The 24,805-nt window shown below is 41.4% G+C and overlaps 1 protein-coding gene and 1 pseudogene across 3 annotated transcripts in view; one reads left to right on the top strand and one right to left on the bottom strand.

The window, feature by feature from the left end:
• LOC101993795 (zinc finger protein 39-like) overlaps nucleotides 1-10,371 on the top strand; it is a 14,917-nt gene extending 4,546 nt beyond the window's left edge. Inside the window, exons 3-5 of one of the 3 annotated variants that reach the window (XM_013347075.2) lie at nucleotides 2,733-2,859; nucleotides 6,134-6,226; nucleotides 7,916-10,371. In XM_013347075.2, the coding sequence (XP_013202529.1) occupies nucleotides 2,733-2,859; nucleotides 6,134-6,226; nucleotides 7,916-9,666 (1,971 nt within the window). In that variant the 3' untranslated portion in view covers nucleotides 9,667-10,371. The remainder of the gene's footprint in view (nucleotides 1-2,732; nucleotides 2,860-6,133; nucleotides 6,227-7,915) is intronic. The other 2 variants (XM_026780867.1, XM_026780868.1) reach the window with 2 other exon arrangements.
• Nucleotides 10,372-15,445: 5,074 nt separating this feature from the next.
• Nucleotides 15,446-24,805, bottom strand: part of LOC106143737 — a 35,246-nt pseudogene continuing 25,886 nt past the window's right edge.

Here is a 24,805-nt window from a genome sequence, read left to right on the forward strand (position 1 = left end):
TCCCAGTGGAGTGTCTTTGGTGCTCAATGTTCTCTCGGGAGTAGAGTGGTGTTGCCAGGAGTAATTGTGTTTCCATGTCTTTGAAAATGATCACAAGATTATACACCCCCACCAGTGGAACTGTGAATTCAGTGAAATACATTAATGTATTAATATTGAGCCTTTCTTTATTCCTAGAAGAAGTATTTAAGAATGTTTCTCAGTACCTGTGGTCCTGTCACTGAATGTTAGTGTTTCTACAAATTCTGTTCTTACTTCTTTTTTTACAGCCTCTTGGGTCCTCCTGAAGCCATTTCATTCACTTTGTTGTCTGTCTGACTGAGGTTCTTCTGTTAGTGGAATCTTACTTTTCCTGCTAAGACTGTCTTTTGATTGCTAGGTCCTGTCTTAGGATATCGTTTGCTGTGAAGAGACACCATGACAATGACAACTCTTTTTGTTTTTTAAGATTTATTAATTAATTATGTATATGGCATTCTGCTTGCATGTGTCCCTGCAGGCCAGAAGAAGGTACCAGATCTTTATTACAGATGGTTGGGAGCCAATATGTGGTTGCTGGGAATTGAACTCAGAACCTCTGAGCCATCTTTCCAGCCCAACAATGGCAACTCTTATAAAGGAAAACATTTAACTGGAGTGGCTTTACATTTTCAGAGGTTTAGTCCATCATCATTGGGGGGGGGGGGTATGACAGCGTGCAGGCAGACATGGTGCTGGAGAAGGAGCTAAGGGTTCTACATCCTGATCTGCAGGCAACAGGAAGTGAATTGATTATCACACTGAGCATAGTTTGAGCATACGAGACCTCAAAGCCCACCCCCATAATGACATACTTCCTCTGACAAAGCTACACCTATTCCAACAGAGCCACACCTCCTAATAGTTCCACTCTCTATGGGTTCATTTTCTTTCAAACTATAGCAGGTCTAATATCCAGTGCCAGTTGAATGTTCCCACACGTCTGACCACAGAAACATAGTATCTGTAATCCTCAGTATCCTGAAGGCAGGAGGATTAAAAGCCCAAGGCCAGACTCAGCTATACAGAGTTTGAGTCTACCTTGGACTACATGAGACATTGTCTCAAAAACAAACTAACCAACCTCACAGTATGTTTAAGATCAGTCTATTACCCATAGTCAATGTAATTCACCTTAATTTTTAGAAACTTAGCTGATCATGTATACAGCCTGGAAGTATATATCTCTTTTTACCCCAGTCACAACATACAGTTACCAAATTTTAGTCCCAGAGTTTTTCATTTTTGTTTTTTCATTTTTTCTAGGATGAATTTTCTTTTCTATTCTTTCTATTTCTATTTTATTTCTATGTGCTTGTTTATATGTTTGCTTATTTGTCATGGGGTCTTAATTTGTAGCCTTGACTGACCTTGTACTTAAAACAGAAATCTGTCTACCTCTGTCTCGAGTGCTAGAATTAAAGGTGTGTACCACCATGCTTAGCTGTGTGCTTTTGTTTGCTTTTTTGGTTTTGAGATGGGCTCTCATGTAGCCCCATCTGACCTTAAAATTGCTACTTAGCTAAGAGTGGTTTCTGTTCTATATTCTTTTTTTTTTTTTTAAGACAGGGTTTCTACGTGGCTTTGGAGCCTGTCCTGGAACTTGCTCTTGTAGACCAGGCTGGCCTCAAACTCACAGAGATCCTCCTGCCTCTGCCTCCCGAGTGCTGGGATTAAAGGCGTGTGCTGTCACCACCACCCGGCCTGTTCTATATTCTTAATGCTATTGTGTCACCTGGTTTCTTCCCTCATTATTCTTCATTTGTATCCTTCCTTGTCTACTTCCGAGTCGGCTTTCAAAACGCAGATCTTAGATTTAAAGGCCAATATAAGGACTACTGTAAATGTAGTCAAGTTGTTGGAATTAGATGGTTTTGAAAAGCAAAATCCCTGGTCGTCAGTCACCCGAACATATAACTTTATAACTCACCACTGCCCAGGAATCACCTTTGTGGTTCTACTTATAGGCCCATTAACCATCCATGGTTCTGTGCTTTTACAATGTGACCTCTGTGGTTTGTTACTCCCGAGAGAGAACTTACTATGCTATCCATGAAGCATAACCTGCAGGATGCTTAGAGTCCTCATTACCTGTTCTGCAGTGACATGTGTCTTTGTTTAACATCATTTCAAGGGTGTGGGTGTGCCGTCCTCACTCAGACTACATTATCAGGCCAACTGTGGACAAGGTTTCTTTCTTTTTTTCTTTTTCTAAAAGAGAGAAAGAAATAGTCTCTTGTGTGTGTCTCTGTGTCTGTTGTGTGTCTGTTGTGTGTGTGTGTGTGTGTGTGTGTTACTGCAGATTGACTTCAAGGCCTTGTGACTGTTTTATAGCACATAGTCCATCCATTTTTGTTAGGAATGGGAATTCTGTAGTGGTCCTCTTTTCAGTTACTAACTTAGTACAGAAGCAAGGTGTTAGTGATTTTCCCTCCCGCGATAGAGAATATATAACTTAGTACAGAAGCAAGGTGTTAGTGATTTTCCCTCCCGCGATAGAGAATATATAACTTAGTACAGAAGCAAGGTGTTAGTGATTTTCCCTCCCGCGATAGAGAATATATAACTTAGTACAGAAGCAAGGTGTTAGTGAGTTTCCCTCCCGCGATAGAGAATATAAACTAATATGCAGCCCGTGTGAGACACCAAGCTCCCGCATTCCTGTCTTCTGATAGGCCCAAAAGCTTGAGTTGAGGAGAAGTGTTTGATTACAGGGGTTGGTGTCCTTTGAGGATGTCTATGTGGACTTCACCTGGGAGGAGTGGCAGGACCTGGATGATGCTCAGAGGAAGCTCTACAGGGACGTGATGCTGGAGACCTACAGGATTCTGGAGTCCTTGGGTGAGTAAAAGTACCCAGTAGTATAAGAAGCACTTCCTTTCTTAGTAAGAACAGTAATCATGTCTGAAATTTGTTTGTACTCTCACACACGTAATATTATATGTATGTATAGACCCACCTCCAGAAATTGGTAGGTCTATGCAGACCTAGCACATCTTTATATTGGGAACATTTAAATTCTCTGTTAGCTATTCTGAAGCATTTAATCATTTTCAACTATGGTCATGCTTCTGTGCCCTAGAAAACTGAAAGTTATACTGGCTATCCAGGCTGTCCCCCTGAATGCACTAGCCATCTTCACTCTGTCCCTCCTTGACATACACTTCTAGGCCATGCTAACCACTCTTGCCTCTATTTCTCCGAGTGAAACTTTGTCTTCCACTTATAAACAAGTATTTATCTTTTTGTGTCCAACCACATCATTCCATAACTAAGCAAAAACATTCATCAGTTCTTGCTTGAGATAATTTTGGGGTTTCTTAGTGAATAATATTCCCTTATACATAAATACCCTTTTAAAAAGGCAAGATCTCATGTAGCCCATTACCTTGAACTCATGATCTTTCAAAATACTGATTTCATTTTCTTTTAAAATATATTTAGTTATAGCTACACCATAAAGATAGTTCTATTTCTATTTTTTGAGGGACTTTCATACTGTTTTTCATAGTAATAATTGTATATTTCTAATTTTTGAGGGACTTTCATACTGTTTTTCATAGTAATAATTGTATATTCCCAGAACAATGTAGAATAATGTGTCTTTCTATGTGTCCTCATCAGTATTTGTTGTTTGTGGTTTTGATAAGTATTCTAGCTGCAGGTGTTTTGATATTTCACTGTGATTTTGATTAGCATTTTCTGATGTTTACAGATATTGACCATTTATTGATGAGTTTGTGAATTATTTGTATGCCTTTGGGAAAATACCTATTCAAGTTGCCTTGTTCAATTTTTAATTAAATTATTTTTCTGCTGTTAAATTCCTTATATATTCCAGAAATTATCCTCTTGTACAGTTTCAGATGTTTTCTTTGATTGTGTCTGTTACCACTTTGCTCTATCATTTGCTTTTCTGTATAGAGGATTTACATCTATGCAATCCCAGTTGTCAGTTTTAGCTGTTGATGACTGTGGTTTGAGGTCATGTCACAGTCTTTGTGCCGGGTGTGATTGTGCATGTCTGTGATTCCTGCACCCTTGAAATTGAGGAGGCAGCAGAACTTCCAGACCAACCTGGTAATGTAGGAAGGCCAATCTCAAAAAGAAAATAAAATCTTTGAATCAATATTCAGCTTTCTGTATTTTGTTTCAGCACTGTCAGATCTTGCATTTATGTTTTAGTTATATTTTAATTTGGTTTCTGAATATGGTAAGATATAGGGGATCTAATATCTTTCTGTATACAAGAGTATACTGAGTCTGCTATTTTCATCTGTTCAAATAGTTTATATTTTTCTTATTTACATTTGAGGATTCTTTTGATAAGTGAGGACATATTTCTGACATTTTTGTTGGCTCTTTTTTGTATTCTTTTTTTTCTCAGTTGTAATTTTTTATGTTTAATGGTTTCTATATTGATACACTTTCATCTTTTTCTTTTGTGTATCCACTATATTGCTTAATTTTATATGTTCATGTGGTTTTTTTTTTTTTTTTTTTTTTGGTTTTTCGAGCCATGGTGGTTATTATCCTTTCACTTACTGTGTAACATCTCTTGAGTGTCCCGTCGGGCTGTGTATTCGGGAAGCTTCTCTAGAGCAATGGTTCTCAACCTGTGACTCTCAGCCCATCTGGGATTTGAGTGTCCCGTCGGGCTCTGTATTCGGGAAGCTTCTCTAGAGCAATGGTTCTCAACCTGTGAGTCTCAGCCCATTTGGGATTTGAATGACCCTTTCACAAGGGTCACCTCAGACCATCATAAAACACAGATATTGATATTAGGATTTGTAACAGTAGCAAAATTTACAGTTATAAGTGCTAGGCATGGTAGCACACGCCTTTAATCCTAGCACTCAGGAGGTAGAGGCAGGAGGATCTGTATGACTTTGAGGTCAGTCTTGTCTCTAGAGCTACTTACAGGACATCCAGGGCTACACAGAAAAACTGTCTTGAACTCCACTTTAATTTTGTTTTGGGTTTTTTGGGAGATGGTTCAGCAGTTAAGTCTACTGCCTGCTCTTCCAGAGGACCTAGGTTCAAATACTCGTATGACCACTCAACAGCCATCTGTAACTCCAGTCCCAGAAGCTCCAGCCATCTCTCCTTGAACCTACAGTCACTTAATGAACATGGTGCATAGACATATGTGCAGCAGAACAGTCATACAAATAACATATAAATTAATGCAATTAATCTCTTTTTCCATTTTAAAATATGAATCATGCCTTTAATCCTAGTACTTAGGATGCAGAGGCAGTTGGATCTCTTAGTTTGTGGCTAGCCTGATCTCCAAGACAGTCAGAACTACACAGTGACACCCTGTCACAAAAAAGGGAACAAAACGAAATCTGACCACATTATTCTACACCTGAATCCATTCTGCTGTGGAGGCTCCCACCCTTTTGTTTTCCTTAAGTTTTTGTTGAGTCTTAGCTCCAAAATTCAGATTGCTTAGACTTTTTCTTAAGTGCATACACACATGCCATGCCATGCATCTAGCGACCAGAGGACAGCTTGGTAGATTTGGTGCTCTTCTTCCTCTGCATGGATCTTAGGAGGACCTTCCTTTGTTCCTTTCTTTTTCATTAACTGTATTGTGTCTCTTTAAGAGTCTTAAAATCCATTTTTAGATTTCCCTTTCCTATTTGTTTTTAGTACTGTAGATTAATGTAGAGATTTATATATACTGGGCAAGGCTGTCACTGCACTGTATCCCCAGCACCCTTTTTATTATTTTATTAATGTAGAGATTTATATATACTGGGCAAGTCTGTCACTGCACTGTATCCCCAGCACCCTTTTTATTTTTTTATTTTGAGACAGGGTCTTAAGTTGCTGTGACAGACTTTGAACTAGTAGTATTCCTCCTTTCTTAGTCTCTCAGGCTTGAGATCACAGAACAGAGCTGCGTTCTTTGCTCTCTTTGCTTCCTTTGTCCCATCTTTACTGTCTTCCTCAGGCCATTTAACATTACTTACTAAAGGCAAGAATATGAGGGTCCACTCACAAACTGTGCAGATCTGCCTAGAAATCACTCACTTCCCAAAGGTGGTATCTTTCTGCAGTGTGCTTGACTTAGCATGTGGTAAAATCTTATATTTCCCATTATCAGGTTCCTGCATTACCAAACCTGAGGTGATCTTTAAGTTAGAACAAGGAACTGGACCGTGGAGAGTAGAAGAAGTTGCAGAGCAGAGTCGGCCAGGTCAGTGAACACACCCTGGACAAAGAGACCAGGATAACCAGATCTAACAGCCACTGGCCATGTTGAGCTCTTTTCACTGATGGTACTGGTACATCAGGTGTTTCCTGTGTACATTATCCAAGGGGAACTCTCACATGAATCTCTTCTCTCTCTTTTATTTTGTTATATATTTTCTTGAGTTCACAAATTTTTGTAGCTGTATGGAGCTTCCTAGATAATTTTGGTTAGTTGGTTAGCTACTTTCTCTAAGTTCCCAGTTATCAGTGTTTCCTACCCCACGCATTTTTGGCTGTGTTCATTCTTTTATCACATCGTATTTGGTTAGCTCCTAAACATTGCACTTTTATAATTAGACATGTAAGTAAGTAATAATAAAACATGCATTTACACATAAAAGCTTACATTTTGTTGAAAAAATTAAACGTAAAATATTTGGTTGTAAGATAAGAGTCATAAAGAATGTTTTATCACAAGCTAAGAAATAAAACTATACACCTTTTTTTTAGGAGAAGTCTAAAGGGAAGGAATTTAAAGGCTATTGTTATTCATTTAATCTTAATATTACTTTTTTTTCTTACAAATTTGGTATATGTAATGCATAGGTGGGCATAAAATATAGACTTGAGAGTCATTATGTCCATTGGGAATTGGTAGCTTAATATAAATATTTATATCGTAGTTATTCAGGCATTAACCAAGGTGATTGATGAGAACAGAAAAAGAAGCCGAGAATCTAGTCTCCTGTCCCACAGAATGAGAATCTATGAAAGTGAGGGACATTCAGCACAACCAAATCACCCAGCATGGAAAGGGAAAACCTCGGCTTGACAGGACAAGTAGGTCTTAGATATGAAGAGACTTAAGTGGAGCAAGGATTTCATGGTGAAGGGCCGAGACTTCTGTGTGGGTGTGGCCATCTCTCATCAGCAGTCTCTCTTGGGGAAAACAATAGACTTATGTAGAAGGCTCCATTTATAATACAAAATAGAAGCTTCCAGAAGCAAAGAGCTTCAAAGCGGGGATACATGTACCTTATTCTAAGTGAAGAATGTCAGTTCTATGAATCTCAGAAATATCCAGAAAAACATTTCAAAGAATGATGGGCATGACTATTTCCTGAGAATGAAATCCATTAGTCCAACATGGAGGTAGCCTGGAACTTCCTGACCCTGTTATGGTCTAGGGAAGCATAAAATAAATTTCCATTAGGAATTGGAGGACTAGAATTAGCTGTTTTCATGTGGGAATAAGGTCATTTGTGTTTATAATCCAAACCCCTAAGTTTCTATTGTGGTTCCTCATGGAAAAGTAAAAACTAAACACACAGGAATCAGTCCTTTTCTAAGTCTAAATTGTATTTCTGATCAGGTGAAAGACAAACTGTACAAACCTCCATCCTCAGAAAGAAAAGGGAAGCGGCATGAATCAAAGACCTAGGATGAAGGAATGGGAAAATAGCAGGTGGAAATGAGTATATGAGTATACTGAAATATACAGCTAGGCACAGGTGAACATTTAACTATCATGTGTTTCAAATGAATAGAACATTTTAAATCAATGAGGTGATGTGATTTTACATTGTAAAGTCTAATGTATAGATTCTGTATACGTCATATCAATATTATTTTGAAATCATAATGAACATCTTTCTGCTGTAATATGAACTTGGCTGCTCCTGTTTTCTTTTAGATATCCAGAAAGTAAATGAACTGGATGAAACCAGCCAGGACAATCAAGAGAGACATTTGTGGGACCATGTAATTGCCAACAGCAACACATCGACTGAGAAGAATGTTAAATTAGGAAAAATATTTAATGTGAGCTCAAACCATGTTTCAAATCTGACTGTAAAGAATGGAAATTCTTCAGGAATGAGGCCTGCAACGCCTAATGTATGGCAGAATGTGCTTCCCCCTAACGAGCCTGGTAACGTGCAGACTGGAAAGGAACTCGATGGCTCTGTAAGCAGGACCCCCTTACGTGCACAGCATCATAGACTGTATAACAGAGCTCCAAGTACTCGACAGCATATTCAGTGTTGCAGGCAAGAAGCAACCTACAACACAAAGGCATTCTGGACAAATAAGAGGTTTCACATTGCCCATAGTTCCAGCAAATCTGGTGAGTCTGGGAAGGCATCTGATGAGGTAGAGATGACTTGGGGAAGGGCAGGAACTTTTGAATGTAGTATTTGTAAGAAAACATTGTGTTCAAAGTTGAAGCTCACTTCACATAAGAAAACACACAAAGTACAGAAATATTACAAGTGTAGTGATTGTGAGAAAACCTTCATTAAGAAATCATACCACAAAAACCAGATAATACATGCTGGAGTCAGATCCTACAGATGTGGACAATGTGAGAAAATTTTCCATCAGAAAAACCAGCAAACTGCGCATCAGAGAGTCAGAGGAACAAAACTTTATGAACTTCATCAATCCGAAGAAAGCTTTAGTGAGAAGGCAGATCTCAGGAGGCATCAAAGAACCCTCCCGGGTTATAAACCCTATGGATGTCATGTGTGTGGGAAATGGTTCTACCGTAAGTCCCACCTCAGCAGGCATCAGAGAACTCACACAGGGGATAAACCCTATGGGTGTAAAGAATGTAAGAAAACATTCTACCACAAGTCGTCCCTCACCATACACCAGAGAACCCACACAGGCGAGAAGCCCTACGAGTGTAAGAAATGTAGGAAGACCTTCTACTGTAAGTCAGACCTGAACGTGCATCACAGAACCCACACAGGCGAGAAACCGTATGAGTGCGGTGAATGTAGAAAGACATTCTACTCCAAGTCACACCTCATCATACATCAGAAAATTCACACAGGGGACAAACCATATGAGTGTGAAGAATGTCAGAAAACATTCAACCGGAAGTCCAACCTTACTGTGCACCAGAAAACACACACCGGGGAGAAACCTTATGAATGTAGTGTGTGCGGAAAAACTTTTCACCGTAAGTCACACCTCAAAATGCATCAGGGAATTCACACTGGTAAGAAACCCTACGAATGTAAAGAATGTGGGAAAGCTTTCTACCAGAAGTCGAGTCTCAGCAGGCACCAGAGGAATCACACAGGTAGCAGGCCGTATGCATGCGAAGAGTGCAGGAAAACATTCCTCCATAAGTCCTCCCTTACCGTCCATCAAAGGAGCCACACGGGTTATAAACCGTACTCCTGTGAAGAATGCAGGAAAACGTTTTACAGCAAGTCCCACCTCACTGTACACCAGAGAACGCACACAGGCGAGAAGCCCTATGAGTGCAAAGTGTGTGCGAAGGCTTTTCACCAGAAGTCCTACCTGAACAGGCATCAGATAACTCACGAGAGTGAGAAACGGTTTGAGTGTCGCGAGTGTAGGAAAACATTCTACCATAAGTCATCCCTCTCTGTGCATCAGAAAATTCACCTGAGGGAAGGGCCCCGAGTGTAAGGTAGCAAGCTCTCTTAGAACCGATCAACGGGCATCAGACAAGCCACGCGCAGGAGCTACTCCGGGAATGTGATGAGTGAGGACAGTGTTTTGTTTGTGGGCCACCTTAATAGAGAAAAGTCTGTGTCTCCACTAGGTAGTCTGTCTGACCATGTCACAGCCCCACAGAAAAGTGCATATATACGGTGGTCGTTATTTCCACCAGGAACACAGAAACACTTTTCTCCTCAGTTGAGTTTTCATTATCTCTGGGCCTGACGTGGCATGACCTGCGAAATGACCTTGACATCCATTGTCAGAAAGTCACCAATTTAAGAGGTGTTCTCATTTTTATCCCCAAATACTCTTTTAGTTTAGTTGAGGAATACTTTCTCAAACCATTGTGCATGATGTTTTGATAAGAATGCAAATCCTCCATAGCTAATTCAGTTAATGAAAATTTTGAGAGAACTTACATGCTCTTTACTATTTCAAAATTTGTACACAAGGGAAACTGCATAGCAAATTGAGACTACTTTATCAGAGAAATTTCACTGAATAGTTTGAATAAATTAAATGTTAAGTCAGTGTGTGAAACTTTTAACAAAACTTTCATGTCAGCAGTTTGTAATGAAGGAAAACTACCAGTCTTTGTAATTTGAATATTGACTTTCAAATGGAGGCATACACGTGCTAATAAATAACGAGTGACATTATTGTCTGCCAGCGTAAATTGTGTCTGGGACATTTGTGGTTGTTAGAGCTGGAGCCTGGGAGTTGGTACTAGCAGGCAGTAGATGGGGGTCAGACATGCTTTTTTCTTTTTTTTTTTTTTTTATTTTTTTTTTTTTTCTATGTAGCTCTGGCTGGCCTGAACTTGCTATATAGATTTTACTGCCACCCCCAATTTTACAGATTTGCATTCAATATTAATATTTTGTACTTAAAACAAATTTTTTTTTTTTTTTTTTGAGACAGGGTTTATCTGTGCAGCTTTGGAACCTGTCCTGGAACTCGCTCTGTAGAACTTACAGAGATGCGCCTACCTCTGCCTCCCGAGTGCGCCACCACTGTCTGGCCAGACATGCATTTTAAACAGCCTGAATTGCACAAAGCATTCCCTCATTCACATATATTCGGGTGTTTTATATTAATGAAAATTCCTTTGGCGGGACCTAGGTTAATGGTAGAAAATATGTTTGCTCTGTATTTGTTTTTCTTTGTTATATAGTGACTGAGGTATGAGTGTACCCCAGTGGTAAAGTATGTGTAACATTTGTGAGACCCTGTTTTTAACCCGCTCATACATGCATCAACTAAAAATTTCTACATCAAATACTATTTTAGCACACATACCTATTTTCTCCAATATTGTACTATAAACGTTCCCCACTTTCTCCTAGTGTAAATAAATATGCATGAACATTGATATTTAACTGTCCCTTAAGAAAGCAAAATTTTTGTAGCTTATTAAGCTAATACAAAGCCTGCCAAATTATCTAATAGAAATATTATCCATATAGAAATGAACTCCCAAAATTGCTCACAGCTGACACCTAAATTCAAGAGCTGTGAACAACAGTTCTCATTTCAGATTCAGTGCTAAGCTGGTAGCCAACAACTCATCGTCCACTTATCTGTGGCCCTCCCCCAGTTTTCTACATTCCATTCCCAATATAAAACCACTGAACAGAAGTAACTGCTAGCGTAGGTTCCTTGCAGATTAAGCTGCCCCATTCTCACTGAGCTGGAAGGCACACTGAACACTGCTGTGTTGCCAACGGCACAAGTATTTGTTAGTATACATTTTGCTCTAGCTCTGAAGATGTTTTTATTCAAAGATGTTAAGTGTAGGGAAAAAACATTAGCTTGTGACAGGAAGTCCTGGAGTGAAGGCTCTGAGAGGCCATTGTATGAAGCTGTGGAAATGAATCCGGATTTTGGTGGAGACTCAAAGATGTTGGCAATGCTCAAGCCATGGGATTATCTACCTGGGAGAGCCATACACAGGGAGTGGAACCAGCCCGAGAGAAAGACATGCATGTTGCAGGCAGCAAAGCTAAAAAGGCAGAGCCATCTAAGGCTTTGGAAACTAACTACAGAATTGAAGCTAGCCTTGCTGGGGTTCAGTCTTGCTTTGGTCCAGTATTTCCTCACTATGGCCCCACTGTTCTCTTTTGAAATGGTAATGTATATTCTGCACCATTATATAATGTATGTAATTTGCTTTTTGATTTTATACAGGGTTACAATTTATTTATTTTAAAATTTTTAAGATTTATTTATTTATTATGTATACAGTGTTCTGTCTGTATACTTGCTGGCCAGAAGAGGGCACCAGATCTCATTACAGATGGCTGTGAGTCACCATGTGCGTGCAGGTAATTGAACTCAGGACCTCTAGAAGAGCAGTCAGTGCTCTTAACCTCTGAACCATCTCTCCAGCCCCCAGAATTAGAATTTCCAAAAGTGCCAGTTGTCTCTGAAGAGACTTTGAAACAGTGTTAAAATAGTGGGGACTTTTGGAGTTAGACTAAACACATTTTGCATTATGATATGGCTACAGGCCTATGGGAACCAGGGTTTGAATTAAGATGTCCTCATATGGGAACTCACCAAGGCCAGCTGGCTCAGGTCTGAAAAAGCCTGGGATAAAGCCGGACTTGCTGAACATAGCGGACAATGAGGACTACTGAGAACTCAAGAACAATGGCAATGGGTTTTTGGTCCTACTGCACGTACTGGCTTTGTGGGAGCTTAGGCAGTTTGGATGCTTACCTTACTAGACCTGGATGGAGGTGGGTGGTCCTTGGACTTCCCACAGGGCAGGGAACCCTGATTGCTCTTCAGGCTGACAAGGGAGGGGGACTTGATGGGGGAAGGGGGAGGGAAATGAGGCAGTGGTGGGGAGGAGGCAGAAATCTTTAATAAATAAATTAATTAAAAAAAGATGTCCTCATATGTTCAGGCATTCAAACACTTGATCTCCAACTGGATGATCACTGTCTGGGAGTGTTTAGGATATGCAGCCTTTCTGGAATATGTCACTAGCGGCATGTGTTGAGATTTCATAGCCTCATCCCACTTCTGGTTTCCTCTCTCTGTTTAGTATTTTGTTGAGATGTGATCTCTCAGCTTCCTGCTCCTGCTGCCATACGGCCCTGATATGTATTAGGAATTTTTCCTAATGCGAGCTGTCTACCGATGCAAACTCCTAATCAAAACAAGCCAAATTAAGAAACATCCAGGTTTAATGGGATTCCTGTGCTCACATGGTCCTCTTTTGGGAGCTCACTTAAATACTCTGTGGGAGTGGTCCTGACCCCACCAGGGAGGGATCAGGACCTAGCATGCTGGGAATTGGAGTCCAGACCAAAACAACTCTCAGGCCTGGGAGCTGGGATAGATGCAAGGGGCTGGGGTCTATGCGTCCAATTTAACACTATGATCTACTCACCCCTCTGGAATTCTAGGTCAAAATAAATTCTTCATAAGTCACTTCCGGTTGTGGCATCTTATTCTTTTCAAAGCTACAAAAACATAATCAATGTACATGTGATAAGGTCTTTCATTGAGCCTTGGGCTCCACTGATGGACAAAAAGCTGCCTGACAATCTCTGGTAAGGCTCCTCTCACCTCTGCAATCGGATTACAGGAACGCACCATGACCGCTGCTGGGGCTTTATATCAGACGAGGATCTAACCATGTAATGAAAGCACTTGGCTGAATGAGTCCTTTCCCCACCCCAGGAGTTTCCTGTACCTGGGCTCCCTCATCCACAGACCTTATACTTGAAATCATGAATAATTTTAATTTCAGAGAACAGGAACATGGAAAAAGCTTAATATATTTCAATAATTTGGAGACTAGACTTCAGTGCTTTACAGATGAAACTTGTTGCACATAAAATCGGAATGACTCATAATACAAGGAGTTTCCTCTACTTTTATATCCATTTCCTATTTTATTCTGTTAACATACATGCATTGTCGGTGCAGCCTGTTCAAACTAATAAGCCAGGCTTGGTGTTACATGCCTTTACTAGTACTCAAGGAGACAGGCAGATCTCTGTGAGTCCTATGCCAGCCTGGTATACCAGCCTGGTCTACATAGGGTGTTCCGGGAGACAGTCTGGGCAACATAGAGACCATTCCTCAGAACAAACAAACAACATAGCAACAACAAAAATCTACTGTATTAGGTAGCAATCAATGCTTCTTCAGTCACATTCCCACTTGTTAGTCCACATTGTGTATGCATATGTGTGCTTGTACCATGGTCCCCGCAGAGGTCAAAGGACAACTGTGGGCGTCTATTTTCTTCCACCGTGTGGGTCCTGGGGACTGGCTCAGGTGCCCAGGCTTGGCTGTAAGTGCCTTTACCTGCAGAGTCAGCTCAACAGCCCTTATCCTTGTTATTCGAATTCTCAGCAACTTCCTAAACTCATGCCCCAAGGGATTTTACAAGCATCTGGAAAAGTCCCCTTCAAAAAATTTTAATTCTGAAAAAAGATTTTTGTCTTATAATAAATTATTCTCTGGACAGTTTAAAATCTGATCATATTTTGTATTTCCTCATGTACGTAACTATTTTTCCTTTTAAAATTGCACATTTATTTAAGATTTGTCTCCAATTATAATCTGGGAGTTAAAATAGGGTATCACCAGGATCAGTTAGACTACTTCTAGGGGAGGACGCAGAAGTGATGCCTGACTTCTCTGTAACCATGGAGGGTGGATGTGCAAGAGCATGTGAGCCAATAGGCTGAGCCCCTGTGCGCCCTATGTTGGCTTCAAATGTACAACTTTGAATCAGCCTTCCGAATCCTGAGGCTGTGCTCAGAAAGCCTGTTTTGGACAAGTACCTGGCTGTTGCTCATTTACCAACAGAAAACTAATGTTTCCATTTATCCCAAGTCCTTCAAAAAAGCCATTTCCTCATTGGCTGTTTTTTGTCCTCCACATCATTCACACTAGCTGGAAAGCTTTGCATCATGACAATCACAGGAACTACATTCGGAGGGACAAAATTACCCATCAGAAACGAGGGCTAAAGTGACCAGTGTATAACAGAAGACAAACTTCCTCCATGTCTCCTGGAACTATTCTAAGGGGTATTATGGAACTCCCATCCCATCCCAGTATGCTAATAGATGGAGCTAGGTCATATACTTAGCTTTAAAAGAAATTGGAAGATTGATCTTATCGAATTATAATAAGTACAATTGAGATAAATCTCTGTGTAGAATCCAGAAGAGATCAAAACCAAATCACACTTTGGCAAAGTGTAAGGGGGTGTTATGTGGTCAAAGAACATTCCACAGCAGACTCCTATCAAATTATTAATATGCACTGGTAGACTGCGTCTCATTGCTATGTGGAGATGATAAGCTGTCTACTAACTAGGCAGCACTGACAGAATCTACGCTAGGCATGCCATGTCGAGAGCTGAAATCGGTTCTATAAGAATCTACGCTAGGCATGCCATGTCGAGAGCTGAAATCAATCAGTTCTATTAGAATCTACGCTAGGCATGCCATGTCGAGAGCTGAAATCAATCAGTTCTATTGGAATCTACGCTAGGCATGCCATGTCGAGAGTGAAATCGGTTCTATTCTCGTGAGCAAACACACACATTGCCCAGCTACAGGATACACACTCAGATCTCCGCTGGTGCCCGATTTCAAGGCGTGAGAAAGAGTAATGAGAAGGAAGTCACTCCGAGACGGTTTCTCTCAGAGGAGGGAAACACGCACCATTTGTTCACAAAGTTCTAAATCAATTCACAAGACAGTTGTGAAAAATACCTTTATTCGTGGTTTTCTACCCTGATACTTATTCTCTTAGAAACACTGGCTCACTTTAAGACATCATGTGTTAGAGAAACACAAACATCAATACTTGCCAGATAGTTGGTGACAATCACCATAAACATTTATAAGTTAAAAGATTAAGAAAATACAAACTAGAGGCTTACAAGATGTAAACAGGCTAGGATAGTACTTAATGTAGAAAACCTTAATGAAGTCACAATAAACATTATACTAAGTGTATTTCCTGCATGTCTCTGCATGCAGAGAACATTTGCTAATGTGATAAAATCATGTGCACAGACCTTATATATATCAGGGTGTGTTGGCCTGACATGTATCAGTACCTTCTTAATTAAAACATTCCCACCCTGGAAGAAGGCTCATTAAGACTAGGAAATAAACTCCCAAATCTCACCAAGTTCTGAAAACATATACGCACAAGGCCCGTTCCCTTCCCAAGCTTATAAAAACAGGAAGGACTGCTGGGGAGGGAAGACTCTCTGACCTGCTATGTGACCTCCTTTGCTTCCTGCAAGCATTTTCCAGTTTTCCTGAGTCATCCCCGCACTGGGGTGGGCTTTTCAGAGATGGAGCTGCAGAATCATTTCCGTTCCTGCTCAGCAACCTCTCTCCCATACTCCTGTAACCTCAACAAATTCTCTGGATTCACCAGACTGGAGTCTGACGGAATTGTGCCCTATCTGGGCCAAGTACACATCTCTGTTCTGGCCTCCTCAGGAAAGGACAGCAGGTCCTCAGCACTTCAGCTGCACACACTCCTGGTACCCACTAGTGCCGGCTGCACCTCTTAAACGTTGGTTGTGAGAAACACAAATGTCCTCAAATGTAGACCAAACCACTGCATCAGGCTCCAGCAGAAATAGTTACCCTCTGACATATTTGACTTTTTTTTTTGAGATAGGGTCTCATTATGTAGCCCTGCTGGAACTCTCTATGTAGGTCAGGCTGGTCTCAAACTTAAAGATATCTGACTGCTTCTGCCTCCTGGATTCTGGGACTTAAGACTTGTGCCACCACACCTAGAACAAAAGTCATTTTCTTACTATAACACTTAGAAACTGACAACTTCATTTTATGAATGATTGGATACTACGAATTTCAATGTTTTATGGATAAACATGTTTCACACATGAACATACTTTAGTATCTCTTTAATGAAATGCTGGTGCAAACTTCATGTTTCTTTTTCTCCACAGGATGGCTCCAAAAAGACTGAATCACTCATACAAACAAGAGATTTTAAACATATAAAACCTCTGCTCTCTCTGCTCTCTCCAATAAAGCATGCCTGTGATCCAGTCATTCTCTATACCGTCTTCTCCCCAAAGATAATCTTATCTGCTTCCAGGCCATGAACACAAATCCAGAGATAATGGAGTTCATGGCCTGGGGTTGAGGCAGGAAAGAAATGAGTCATGACTAGTTAAATCCCGATAGGGGTCTGGCCGTGTTCTCCAATGTGGAGGTCAACTTCCAATAAAAGAATTGTTTGCATACATTACATTCATGTACTTCCAGCCCAAGAGCTAGCCAGAGCGTTTCCATTTGGTAAAAGTTTTGCCCACATATATCACATTCTTGTGCTTTCTCAGCAGTGAGGGGTTTTCTGATGCGCACGAATGTCTGTTGCATTCACCTAGGTGGGGGCATGGCTACCTGTGTGAGTTCTTGCATACGCCCCAACAATATGCAGCATTTTCTACGTTCTTTACACTCACAGGTTGTTTTTCAGCTTTTATATTCGGAGGCTTTGTATTCATGTGGTTCTCTAGTGGAGGCAGATGTCTGTATTACAGAACCAAGTTTCTGCACACGCTAGATTGATATGGCTTATCCTACGTGTCTTCTTTGGTATGCAGGGAAGGATGGCTTACAGTCTCACCTGATGATAGTCGTGACCTGACATCTGGGAACAGACACAGCATTCAAACAGTTCCTCAGCTGTGTGTCTGATGTGCAGTGAGCTGTATCTGCTGCTGAGACCTCCTCCCCTGCCCACTTTTGAGTACACTGAGGGACATTTGGTGGAAATATTTCCTAGTGCTTCCGTTCAGAAGGTCTCTCAACTGTGAGGTTTCTCTAATGTGTATGTTGGTTTGACGTTACAACTCTGAGTTCTGTGATATAAAAGGAGAGATGACATGTCTGAAATACTTCCCTATGTTCTTTAGACCTGCTCACCAATGTGAACTCAAATTCAGAGACGGGCCTAAAGGCGTTCCGCGTAACTACATCACGGGGCTTCTCACCTGTGTGAACTCCCCACCCTGCTGAGGATTATGTCCAGACGTTACAGTCAGAGGGTTTCTCACCGGTAAGAGTTCTCCAACAACTAAAGTCTGACGTCTGTCAAGTCTCTGACCATACCCCACACTGGTAGGCCTCACTAATGAATGAGACGTGACTAAGACCAACAGGTTCCCGGCAGCCTTACATCCACAGGGATCGTCACCTCTGAATCCCCCGAGGGTTAGGAAGAGATGTCAAATGACTTAACTTCTCCTACATTCTTTACGTTCACAGGGTTTCTCACCTGTGTCAGCTCTGTCATGCCTGTGGAGGTTTGTCTTCTGATAGAAGTCTTCCCCAGATTTCAGGCACGAGGTTTCTCCCCCAAGTGAGTCTTCTGATGAATAGTGAGATACGACTTGACACTAAATGATTTCCTACATTCCTTACATTCAAAGGGTTTCTCGCCTGTGTGAATTTTCTCATGTGTAGAGAGATTTGACTTCTGGTTAAAACGCTTTCCACATACGTTACATTCATACGGTTTTTCGCCTGTGTGAATTCTCTGATGTACAATGAGCCCTGACTTTATACTGAAAGTTTTCCTGCATTCCTTACATTCGTAGGGCTTCTCACCAGTGTGAACTCTCTGATGTATTGTTAGGTCGCACCTCCTTTTAAAGGCATTTCCACATATGTTGCACTCATAGGGTTTTTCGCCCGTGTGAGTTTTCTGATGTACACTGAGATTTGACTTTACGCTGAACAGTTTCTTACACTCTTTACACTCATACGGCTTCTCACCAGTGTGCGTTCTGTAGTGCAAGTAGAGATTCTGTGTGTGTCTGAAGGCCTTCCCACACACTTTACACTGATAGGTCCTCCCACATCTGTGACGCCTACGAGGTTGGTTGTTGATTTTTGCAGATGTATTGCATTCACGGGGTTTTCTACCTGTGTGAGGTCTCTGGTGCACACTGAAATTTGAGTTTGGGCATAACTTTTTCACACAGTGACTCTCTTTACTTGAGAAGACACTCTGATTAACCCTCTGCTTTGGCATGTGACACACACATTTCTCATCACCATTACATCCACAGGGCTTCTCCCACGCATGCCGAGTGTTCTGAAGAATTGTATGGCCTGGTTTTGTACTGAATGTTGGTACACAATCGGTACATTTACCACATTTGTTTTTTATGCATGACCTAAAATGCTGAGTATGGTTACACTTGTCAGGGAATGACTTCTTACACAAGCTGCAACCCAAAGTTTCTTTCCTTATGTGAGTCCCCTCTTGGGCACTAGGAGCCAGTTTATCAAAGGCTTTCCTGTGTTCCTTTAACTTACTCGGATTATCTCCCAAAGGAAAGCCCTTATGTGTCCACCCAGCATTCCCGCTGAAGGCTTCGGCATGTGGTCTGTACTGACGATGTCGTTGCCCACTTTCAACACCATTATCCAGACTAAGAGGCTCAGGAACTCGGCATGACAACCTGGTTGTAGCGAGATGATGGAGTTCCTCTAAGGGCGGCATCTCACTGGGCTCACCATGGAGATCTCCCCATCTATCAGGAACCTCCGATCTCATTTCAGAAGAGTTCCTATTCTTAATAGCTGGGCATAAAACATGGTTTGAACTCATAGTAAATGTTTCCCCAAATCTGACCCTCTCCTCGGCTGATGAGTTGCCAGGGATTACCAGGTGGTTCAAATGTCTCATTTGATTGTCCCAGTGGGTCTCATTCAGGCTCTTCTCAGACTTCATAGCTGAAAGCAAATAAAAGTTGCCCTACATGAACAGCACAGAAGTGATTCTGGTAGAATTCTAAGGCAAAAGTGAAGAAGTACCCCCACCCCCGATGATGTAATATTACAAAATAGGGCTTGGAGAGATGGCTCAGAGGCTGAGAGCTCCCACTAGGTTAGAATTCCATAGCAAATGCTGCACAAATCTGCTGACTTTGTGTTCCGCAGTGAAAAAGGTCAAAAATTTCCTCATCAAATAGGAGCCTTTGAACAGAGTCTTGGTTCATCTGGCCTCCATGCCTAAGATCTCCTGGATGATGTACCACACCTTGGATCTCCCCTACCAGGAGTCTTTGCAGATGCTCCTGGAATTTCATAAGTTCTGGTATCTTGGTACGCACTATTTGATTTTGGACATCTTTTCTCACATTTGAATTCCATAGGTGAGTGACCTATGTTTTCAATACTAACTTAGAACTACTAATGCCACTTTGGAACCTCTAATGAAATCATAGCCACTCTGAAGACTAGAGTTCCTATTAACTCATGAACCACGTAACAAATTTGTAACTCTCAAAATTAATCTGATATTAATTTTTTAAAAAAAGATTTATTTACTTATTATGTAAACAGTGTTATGCCTGTGTGTCTACAAGCCAGAAGAGGGCACTAAATCCCATTATAGACAGTTGTGAGCCACCATGTGGTTGTTGGGAATTGGATTCAGGACCTCTGATAGAGCAGCTGGTGCTCTTAACCTCTGAGCCGTCTCTCCAGCCCCCGATATTAGTTTTAAAACTATTTTCTTCAAATTGCTTTAGCCTTTGAACCATCCTGTATTTTTCATTTATTTATCCAGCCGAGAAAACGTAATTTTGTAGTTATTCTTTCAATGTGAAAGATTTCTGTGTCTTAACACAGCAGATGCTCTTTAAACAAGGCAAATGTGTCGGACCACCACTGTTGGTCCCACACAGGAGACCACTATCTATGAGGAATCAAATAAAAAAGTGACGGGTTTTTTTTTACCATGAATAAAGGCTTAAAATGAAGCATTTCATTTTTAAGAGGGAAGAAGGACAACGAGGTCTTGAGTAACTAGAAGAGTGGGCAGAATTTATTAGGCCTACAAAAAACCACAGTATAAACAGGAAAGGGGGGACACCTGGAAGTGAGAGCCTCCCTTAGACACAACACAGCAAGCATCTGATTAGGAAGTTAGTCTCAAGATTGGAAGATGGCAAAATTGGGTGAAAAGAATTTCACACACCCACCATCTGCTGAGCGTTCACTAGCTTGGGCTGCCTACCTGGGGCTCATTCACTGACCTGGGAGGCTCTGGTTTGGCGCATCTTCCTTCCACGGCCCAGCTCCTTGCTCCAATTTCAGGATCAACTCAGGTTTGGCACCACACTGGTCTATTAGAAGAAAATATTGTACAAGTTGTACTCCAATGATAAAATATTGGCTTCAGACTCTCAGCAATGGCAGGACCAAAATAAACATTCTATGAGAACACTAACGCCGAGGACATTAAAATAAGAGATAGATCCAGACAGAATGAAAGGATTACTCTGACTGCGGACCACCTGGATCGAGAACAACAAAGCAAGCAAAAGGTTTAAAATGCACGGGATCAACAGAAATCTAAAGCTCCTCAGTCAGATGCTACAGGAGTTGGCAAGATCAGAAGATGACCTGGGGAACAGTGAGCTCTGAACCCCCATGCCCCTCCCAAAACCAACACAACAGGAAGCAGAGGAAAGCAGGAGAACAACAATGTATAAGGATTTAATACAGCCAGGCGGTGTAGAGGTGGGGGTCTTGTGAGTTCAAGGCCAGCCTGTGCTACAAGAGGGCGGTGTACAGGTGGGGTCTTGTGAGTTCAAGGCCAGCCTGTGCTACAAGAGGGCGGTGTAGAGGTGGGGGTCTTGTGAGTTCAAGGCCAGCCTGTGCTACAAGAGCTAGTTCCAGCCTCCAAAGCTACAGGGAAACCCTGTCTCAAAAAACAAATGAACAAACAAAAGAATTTAATAAAAACAGCAACAGAGCAACAACAGTAAGTTATTTTTTTTTGAAGATAAAATCATCTTTTCGTTTCTTGGATTCAGTTCCAGTCTCCACTACTTTGTTCTTGGTATTAGAAGATCAGGTTACTCCACTAGAAACAGGTGAGAAAAGCCCATTGGAGAGAAGCCTTTTCTTGGAACACCAGGGGGTGCAGCACAGGAGTCTCTTAGACAGCGCTCCAGGTGAGCTGGACTGTCTATGCCTATAGCCAGAGAGGGGGCTTTGCACACCAACAGGGAGCCACACATGGCAATGAGGATAGTCTGCACCAGTCAAAGCATCGTTTACTTTACATCAGTCACAACCATCTCCCCGTCAGCTTACAAGGGACATGCTCCCCGTCTCACCCCTAGGAGGACACAACTGACGAGTCACCCAGAATTCACCCAAACTCCTGAGAGTAAAAGTCAGCAGGGAGTCCTTTTGTTCAAGGTAACCAGGACAGCAAGTCAAACTACCCAATCCTCAAAGTCTTTGCTTCTTATAGGAAAAAGAAAGAAGGAAGAAGAAAGGAAGAAAAGGAAGAGGAGGAAGAGGAGGAGGAGGAGAAAAAGAAGGAGAAGGAGGAAAAGAAGAAAGAGAAGGAGGAGGAGGTTCGAAGGAGAGCTTACAGTAACTTAAGGAAGTTATCATTAACATAAACAGCTACAATGATTCCATAGTGCTTAACACCTGCCCAGCACCACGAGGAAAGTTCGAGTCCCCACATCTGTGTCAATACTACACAAGCGATTCACATGTTCACAGTAATCAATACCAATGACATTCTGAAACAGTTATAAATTTTAATGAAAAGAATAAAAGGCTGGTTGTGGTGGTGCACTCCTTTAACCCCAGCACTTGGAAGAGGACAGGTGGACTTCTGGGTTCAAGGCTAGCCTAGTCTACAGAGCGAGTTTCAGGACAGCCAGGGCTACACAGAGAAACCCTGTCTTTAAAAACACGAACAAAAACAAAACAAACAAAAAGAATAAAAGAACAAACAACCAAAAAAAAAAAAAAACCAAAAAATAAAAACAAAAAACCCTCTAACCTCAAAACATACTTGGAAGAGACAGTTACAAAAAGCTTGTGCAGGCATGAAGAAAAAGCACATAGAAAATAACAACTAACGGAAAAACCAAAAGCAAATATACAGGTTCACAGCCAACTAATCCTCACACACAGCAACAGGAACAATGTTTAGAAGAAAGATCTGTGAAGCTGGATAACCCTTGTAGTGGAGAAAGGTGCCAAACCTGCTTCTTAACCATACACATAAGTCAAGTAGACTCCGGAATTATAAAGCCAATACTGAAAACACAAAAGGATATAAATCTAGGCAAATGTGAACTTTCTAAACCTGATACCAAAAGTACAGCTGACAAAATCAGCACTGGAGACCAGAATTATTGGGGCTGGAAAAATGGCTCAGTGGTTAAAGCACTTACTGAGCTTGCAGAACTGAGTTCTGGCCCCAGCACTCACGTAAGGAGGCTCACAACAGCCTGTAACTCCAGCTCCAGAGGAAAGGCTCTCTTCTGGCCTCTACAGCTCCTGGACTCACATGTACAGACGCATACACACACACGAAAAACAAATTAAAATAAAAAAGGATTAAAGCTAACAATCGAGAGAGTTAAAAGAAAAACACACAGCAAGAGAAAGTATTTATAAATTATTATCTGATGATGGACTGCCTTATACAATTTATACAATGCACTGGCATAAAAGTCAATAACCTGATGAAATCCAGGCAAATGACCACAACAGATATTTCTCCAAAGACATAAGGATGTGAATATCCCCAACTACCACAGCAATGCAGATCAGACAACAGTGGGCTCTCATTGTACACAACTACAACAGCAGTGCAGATCAGACAGCAGTGGGCTCTCACTGTACCCCAACTACAACAGCAATGCAGATCAGACAACAGTGGGCTCTCACTGAACCCCAACTACAATGATTAGCAACCTGGAGCACACACAGGAGAGAAAAGTCTGTGTTGCTAGAAACATAATTAAGAGGCACTCTGAAAAAATAGCACGGTGCTTACTAAACTACTGGGAAGTGAGCTGCCACAGAACAACACACACACCCAGAGGAAAGCCCTCTCAGTGGTCTGAAGAGAACTCTGTGTCACACAGTTACTGCAGTATCGTATACAGCAGAGATGACCTGGAATCTCCTTTAGTGTCCACCCTCAGATGAACTGATAAGAAAAGTTGAAAACTAACTACAGAGGGGGTGGACTTCATCCAGCTATGGTAAAGACCCTGGATTTTCTCTCACAGGACCACGGATATAACTGAAAGGTACTTGTATTAAGTGAGGGAAATTAAGCTATCAGAAACAAACACTGCATATTCACACTTGCGGCTGGAAGCTAATGTTAACCTCAAAGAACAAACACCTGGCTACCAGAGCCTAGGAATGGTGTGTGGGAAGGAGGAAAGGCAAGAAGATGGTTGGTTCACTGATGCAGGGGAACAGCTGGATGGGAGACATAACTTGCATATAGTACACAAAAGCTAAATACAATTGGCAACAATTACTTGAAAGTAAGAGGGAGGGTTTTAGGGGTTTGAGAGATGACTCCGTGGGTTAGAGCACTTGTTTTTCTTGCAGAGGACTTGGATTTGGTTCCCATCACCCACATAGCAGTTCACAGCCGCCCATAGCTCCATTTCCAGAGAATCTGACATCATCTTCTGATCTCATTGGGCACTACGCACACCCAGCACACATACATGCAATCAGACAAAATAGTCACATATTCACACATTAAACAGATAAATAGAAAGCAAATAAGGAGGGTTTTAAATGTTCTCAATAGAAAGAAATGATAAATCTAAAAATTTATAGACTTATAAAATGCTGATCATATGTACAGTATACAAGTATTGAAATGACAACTTCCATTATAAATATGTACGATTACTATGTGTCAGTGAAAGCTAGGTAGGGTGCTTGCCTAACACACTTCTCATAGGATTACTGTAGGTCTACTCACTCAAGGACAGCAGGCTGCTGTAGGTCTCCAGCATCACGTCCCTGTAGAGCTTCCTCTGAGCATCATCCAGGTCCTGCCACTCCTCCCAGGTGAAGTCCACAGAGACATCCTCGAATGACACCAACCCCTGTAATCAAACAACTTTCCTCAACCCAAGCCTCAGCCTTCGGCCAGAGACAGGAACATGGAAGGTCACTCCTCTCCACGAGCATCTCTTCTGTGAGACACACCTTATAGGCATTCTTTATTAAGGAAGAAGAAAAACAAAAACCTACAAATGCCT

The sequence above is a fragment of the Microtus ochrogaster genome, chromosome 7, assembly GCF_000317375.1.
Source record: "Microtus ochrogaster isolate Prairie Vole_2 chromosome 7, MicOch1.0, whole genome shotgun sequence".
In the NCBI taxonomy this organism is placed as follows: Eukaryota; Metazoa; Chordata; class Mammalia; order Rodentia; family Cricetidae; genus Microtus; species Microtus ochrogaster.